We start from the raw sequence: 6,941 nt of genomic DNA, 5'->3' as shown, positions 1-6,941 counted from the left end.
ATATGTTTAAAGTGCTCATGACATGTGCATGTGGCTTTTGGGCTTGTTTTCATAATCATGGTTGGTTTATTTCTTTCACAACATCTGGCAACACAGCTCTGGTTTGCAATACCCGCCCCCCTCAGACCCGCTGCCCCCCCCCCATCCCACACCTTTTTGTCTGTACGCGGTATCCGTATCAGCTGAAGAGAGCGCATAAGTAGTGTTGCCATGTCGGCTTATTATAAGCGACGTTGAGCTTCTTTTTCTGTAAATTTGCTTTTAGAAATAGGTTGTTGCGGGTTGTTAATTGCGTTTTTTTGGGCTTGTTTCTAACGTGTGCTTGCTTATTTAGGCTTGCTTCCAAAATGATAATATTTAAACTGGTTCTCAAATATTTTCAGGAAAGTGTTTTGTGCCCAGGGAGCATTTGTGTTAGAATGTTTCAAAAAAAAAATTCCATATATGCCATATTTTATTTCAAGAGTTTTTAAAAAAAATAGCAGATCTACAAGCTCTCAACACGCCGCGTTGTGAGCTTGTAGATCTGCTATTCTAAAATAGCTGATTCATTTATTTTGCATATATTTTGCTCATATAAAGTGCTCATATGTGGCTTATAAGGGTCACTCTACTACCCTAGGGGTTACACAGATAATTCGACCCGGTCGATTTGGGTCGAGCAAAACTTCTGGGAACTCAGATTAGGGTCGAGCTGACTCAAATTCGCGGCTGGGCGAATTGTCCTGGGTCGAATTCTCTGGTGACCCTTATAAGTTGCTTCTTTTGGGCTTGTCTTCCTATACCTGGTTGCTTGTTTCTCTCACAAAACCTGGCAACACTTGCTCATATGACAGTCCGTCACCTGACACAAACAAATGGAGGAACATGTTTCTTACGTCCCTGCTGCCTTATATATAATATAATATATAATAATATAATATTAGCTATATCCATACATTGGTGAAGCTTCTCATGGAAAACGTCCAAGCCATTTTGCCACGTTCCTCATAACCTGAAGCTTTGAGTAGCAGCTGGTTTGACCCTCTAGAAATGCATGTTATCGGCTAGTCTTAAACGTATAGTTAGCTTATAGCTAACACTAAGCTCTGTTGTTCCTTCTGTAACTCTTTTGTTTTGACTGGGTTTGGTCAACTAATAAGTATTAAGTAATAAATAATAAATCGCCAGCATGCCTCAGTCAGCGGGTTTCATCAGCGGTGTGCAGAGGATGGTTCTGTACGAAACCAGAGCAGTAAGTTGTTTCATATTATTCACATTTTGGTGTTATTATGTATGGTAGCATATTGGCCTCCACAACTCCATTAGGAATCATTGTGCTTCTTAATATTATATTAAGAAGCACAATGATTCAGTTTCATATTCTTGCCTTTGTATTGTTGGTTTCTTGATGCACAAAGTTGCACATTGCAACTCCCAACTCCTAATTGTTGTATCTTAACACTTTATGTTGCGAATAGCAAATTATGTTTGACATGATGCAAGGCATGCATGCATTATCTGGATGCTTTAAAACGCCCCTCCTTCCCCATTACATTACAAAATGACATACAAAATATGAATAGTGCAATAAATGCTTGTGATCATCATGTGATCATGTGATTTGAAGCAGTACATTGAGAGGAAGAATTATGAAGAACTTGAATTCTGAATGGCTGACTTTAAACACTAGATGGCAGTACAACAGAGCTTGATGTTTTGCTGTTGCTGTTGATGTGGTAAAAGACAGGAACACCAGAGAGAGGAAAACAAATCTTGGGTTATCATTCCCCCACTACTGTTTCCTCTAGGATCCCTTTCACGCCTTGTGTCCAGTGATTCTCAACCTTTATCATTTCAAGTTCATGGACCCCCCCCGTTTAATGATCTGATTTTTTTTAATCTCTTGGACCCCACCCTAACCTACAAGAACATTTTTATAGTTTGACAGGAATTGGTCCGATATCGTCTGTCATTTGGTCCAGAATTCCTATACTGTACAGTAGGTATAGAGTTAACAGTTAAACTCTGATAAAAATAAAACCTGTACATGACATGTACATGTAATAATGGTGAATAGTATTAACTATCAGTCATTTAGCTGGGGGACCTCATGTTGACAACCACTTGTTCTGGGCCAAAGTGTAGTTGTCGGCAGTGTGTGGAATAGGACAACATGGCACACAGTGTATCAATATCAGAACATGATGTTCCATTCTGGACACTGTGACTCCATGGTGGATAGAAAACCTAGTGTGAGGAAAATGACTGGAAGAAAAAGACATTTAAAAAATATATGTATCTTCCACAGCACACTGCTGTATAGATTGCAGCCTAGCAAATGGACTATAGGACTGTGTATGGAAAGGTTTGTCGTACATCATTGCTCCCATCATTTGCAGTTTCAAGACAGGGTTAAAGAATTCAAATGCTGTATCGGCACAAGGAGTTCTCCTTGAGTGTAACACGGTGAATAGAAAGTCTCGCACCACAATGTGGAATAAAATAATGACCTGCAAGAAGTGACATCCTTAACTCTATAAACGCCATTGACTCGAAAACGCGTCAATTACTACTTAATCCACCCACGCCATTGACGCGTTTGACGCGTTGGATTTGCATTCATTGTTTAATCTCTGATCGCGCTATGCTGCTTAAAATTCAATGTTATTCTCGAGTTCCACTTACTTCACCCATATCTGCATCCGGTTTCATGACCTGGGTTCCGTTTCCGGTTTTTGATTATTTTCCCCCGGTCATTTTCGTCCAAAATAGGTAAATAAACGGTTTTTCACACGGTATAACGGACAAACGGACAGCTTCTCTTCTATAATCTATGGTCTGGGTGACGATCAGTCATCGCCGTCGTGTATCACATCGTAATTTTGACGATCAAAACAATCTGGGACGACGTCACATCCGTTTTCATGTTTTTCCCTGTCTAATCGCTCAAGAAGGGTAACAGTGACACAAGGAGATGATCAAGCTATCATGTGCTGCTCTCTAGTGGCGGATTTGTGCTACGTCTTTAAAAAACAGTCTGATCAATTATTTTCATGAAAATTTTCAAAATATAAAAATAAAAAAAACACAAATTGCTGGCAATGGGGGAGTACTTTATGAAAATACTCTGGCAGTCTTAAGATGGGCAAGGCACAAGATGTTCCTAAAATCCTCAGTGTTAAAGATGTATAGTGTGCTAACCTTTCTTTTACTGAATGTCATGTTCAAATTAATCTTAGGACGTGAAAATGGCTGTATCGGCACAAGGAGTTCTCCTTGAGTGTAACACGTGAATAGAAAGTCTCGCACCACAATGTGGAATAAAATAATGACCTGCAAGAAGTGACATCCTTAAGATGGGCAAGGCACAAGATGTTCCTAAAATCCTCAGTGTTAAAGATGTATAGTGTGCTAACCTTTCTTTTACCGAATGTCATGTTCAAATTAATCTTAGGACGTGAAAATTACATAGTACAGCTTTTATGTATGAACCAAATGAACCAATTTGGTTTAATTTGGTTCCTTTTGTGCTCTCTCGTGTTGTGTTAAATTAACACTGAGGGTTTTGTAGTGTAGGACCTGGCTGAAAAGCTCATAGTAAATTTACCTAATTTGCAGAGCTGTTCTTTCATATCGGCCTACCTTGTACCAAAAGATAATGGTCATTAACCACACAATACCGCCTTCATATAATTGTATTAATCTTTTTTTTAAAATATTTTTTCATAACGGGATCTCTGATAATGATATCAAAGAAAAGGACCCGCACACTGTCTGGAACGCTATTAATCAACAGATGAATTCATGCAGATGAATAGAAACGATATGACGATTATGCCAAAGAATTGATGTCATGTGGTAATTGTGACAGTGACAGGCCTAACATGCTTTAAACGTGTTGACTGTTACAGAGGTATTTTCTGGTGGGGAGCAATCAGGCCCAGACCAAACACCGCGTCCTCAAGATTGACCGCACCGAACCCAAGGACCTGGTGATAATTGATGACAAGGTGAGTGGCCCACGCGCTGATTTCCCGCCACAGCACAGTGTAAAACTATGTGTGATGTACACTCTTATGTAATACAGTAGGCAAACGCCTGGGGAAAACTTGTGCTATCATTCACTCTGGCCGGCCCAATATAATGTACATGACAGCTTAGCTGATGAGTGCTTTTCTCCCTCTCTCCACTGCTCATTACCACAATCTGTGAACCGGGACTTGATTTGTTGTTCTCATTGTGGGTGTTAATGATTATTATGGGTTTGTTATTATAAAGTATCCATTACGGTATATCCATCAGCCTGTTCCTGTAAATATTATAGACCCAGAGAGGGCATGCAATTTCTTTCATTTGACTGGCTTTTCTATGAACAGTGCCTGAGAATGTGTTAAAGAGCCAGATGTGATTAGTTTTAGCAGAAAAGGCAATTCCATAGTTTTATTTTCTCCTCGTTCATGTGCAAAGAAAATTGTGTCATATTACTATAATACTGTACTGAATCCTGGGCCAAAGCTTATTCCAAAAACACAGCTATGTAAAACACAAAAAACAATAAAGGAAATCTTTGTACATACAGTACGCACAATATTTGTTATTAAGTATAGCTGGTTCTTTTAGTTGGTCTGGTGTAATTGCAGTTAATAGTTTTTCTCTGTTGTTGTAATAGCCCAGCAATGATAATGTGACTGTAGCTCTGCAATTTTGCAGGATTTGAGGAGCAGTTGATTGCCTAAGTTCTGTGACCAACAATAACTCCGCTATTTAAAAATGTGCACTGAATCTTTTGTCTTCATTCGTTTTAGTTTGTTTTAGTTAGTTTAGTTCTGTTTGGTTTTGTTTGGTTTGCTTGCATACATACTGTACTGTATGTTATTTTGTGAGAGTTTCTTTGACTATCGACTTATCTGTCTGTCTCTGTACCGTTATCCAGCATGTATACAGCCAGCAGGAGGTCAGAGAGTTGCTGGGACGCCTTGATCTGGGCAACCGCACCAAGATTGGCCAGAAGGGGTCCTCAGGCCTGTCCAGGGCTGTCTCAGCCTATGGCATTGTGGGTAAGAAAGATCCCTCCACTCTCCGTTCACTTCTTCATTACTATAGGACAGGGGTCTTAAAGGTTTTTCAGGCCGAGGACCCCTTAGCTGAGAGAGAGATGAAGCAGGGACTAGGGATGGGTATTGGCAACAATCTCACGATACGATACGTATCACGATACTTGGGTCACGATACGATTATATTGCGATACGCATCACGATACTTGGGTCGTATCACGATATTGGGATATATTGCGATATATTGGGATATATTGCGATATATTGCGATATATTGCGATACATTGTGATATATTGTGATATATTGCGATATATTGCGATATATACATATATCACAACTACATATTGTTTATATATACACTACATATTGAGTAGCTGCAGATCTGTGATAGGTTCTTTGAATGTTTTTCATAAAGCCTGTATCTGAAAAAGCGATACAGTATACAGTATCGCGATACAGTATCGCGAAATAAAATATCGCGATATATCGTGATATCGATAATATTGCCCATCCCTAGCAGGGACCCCCCACTTCATATTGTATAAAATTCTGTTGCAGATTAAACTTTTTCATAGATTTCATAGAAAGCTTCATAGACTTTGCTTTGACAGCACTATAAATGTGTAGGGTTGTGTTGAATTCATGTCAAAGTGTATTTTCAGACAGTTAACCACTTAAACCCTCAATACTTAGAAAGCTTGTACTTGGTCTGCTCTTTTTCCCCTAACACCAAACCTCTTTACAGAAAATAGCCCATCTACAAGTTCACAACGCCTCTTGCTGCGAGGCAGTGTGAGCTTGCAGATCTGCTATTTTTGGCTAATGTTCCCCTCAGAATAGAGAGGCTAGGGTTCAAGTGGTTAATGTAAAAAAATATATATATATATCCTATCACACAAAGATTTGGTGGCCCCCCTGTTGTAACTTTGAGGACCCCCTAGGGGTCCCGGACCCCTTGTAGAAGACCCCTGCTATAGGAAGTAAAGATAACTGTACTGGGATGCATTGATGGTGAGGAGAGGAGACAGGAGCTTGGGATTCTGTTGAATAGTGTTATGTTATGAATATTAATAGAACTAAAATATTAATAGGATCAAGTACAGGGGTGGGCAACTTTGATGATGGAGAGGGCCACTAAATTTCCACACTCACTCCAAAGGGCCACATTATACTGTCGGGCCATTCTATGTCACACAAAAGTAGCAATAGCCGATAGCAATAGCCGATCTACAAGCTCAAAACGTGTCGCACTGCGACGCGTTTTGAGCTTGTAGATCTGCTATTTTTGCTATTTTTGAATTGGAATTCTGATTTTTTTTTTAGCAACTTTTTTATTGGAATCCTGAAAAGTTACATTTTTATTTAATTTCAAATGCATTTAGTTATACTTATGTTAACTTTATGAACTTAAATACAAATACATTGGACATAAAAAAGACAATAGAATTTTAATACTAGTCATTAAGCTACTAATATAGACTGAAGTAATTAAAGCAAGTCATGTTTGCAATTGTAACAATAATACATCAGTATTCTGATATTAACCATGCGGGCCGCATTAAGTGAAGGTGGGGGCCGCATGTGGCCCCCGGGCCGCCAGTTGCCCATGTATGATCAAGTATATAGTTATGTAGAGTATAGTCATGCAGAGCATGCAGTCGCATACAGTATGGTCATAATAATTTACATCAAAGGAGATGATGCGTGCATGTCCAATCTCTTCATCCAGGTGCTAGACAAACAAAAATTAAAAATAAAGTCTGGTATCTCAGCTCCAATTAATTGTTTATTGCAGTTCTCAACGTTTCGATCTTCATTAAGATGGATCTTGTCCTCATGAAATACTGACTGATTAATAACTTCCTGTGTGTGAGAACAAGCATGGCAAGCTGAGTGTCATATGT

General features: G+C 39.2%; 1 protein-coding gene across 1 annotated transcript in view; it reads left to right on the top strand.

Moving 5' to 3' along the window:
* Positions 1-849: 849 nt before the first annotated feature.
* fig4a (FIG4 phosphoinositide 5-phosphatase a) overlaps positions 850-6,941 on the top strand; it is an 83,757-nt gene continuing 77,665 nt past the window's right edge. Inside the window, exons 1-3 of the mRNA XM_080453572.1 lie at positions 850-1,234; positions 3,894-3,992; positions 4,916-5,039. Coding sequence (XP_080309698.1) covers positions 1,172-1,234; positions 3,894-3,992; positions 4,916-5,039 — 286 coding nt within the window. The 5' untranslated portion in view covers positions 850-1,171. The remainder of the gene's footprint in view (positions 1,235-3,893; positions 3,993-4,915; positions 5,040-6,941) is intronic.

The sequence above is a fragment of the Gymnoscopelus braueri genome (genome assembly GCF_963280865.1).
Source record: "Gymnoscopelus braueri genome assembly, chromosome: 16".
Lineage (NCBI taxonomy): Eukaryota > Metazoa > Chordata > Actinopteri > Myctophiformes > Myctophidae > Gymnoscopelus > Gymnoscopelus braueri.
Note: the sequence above shows the minus strand (reverse complement) of the source record. Positions and strands in the feature narration are given on the sequence as shown.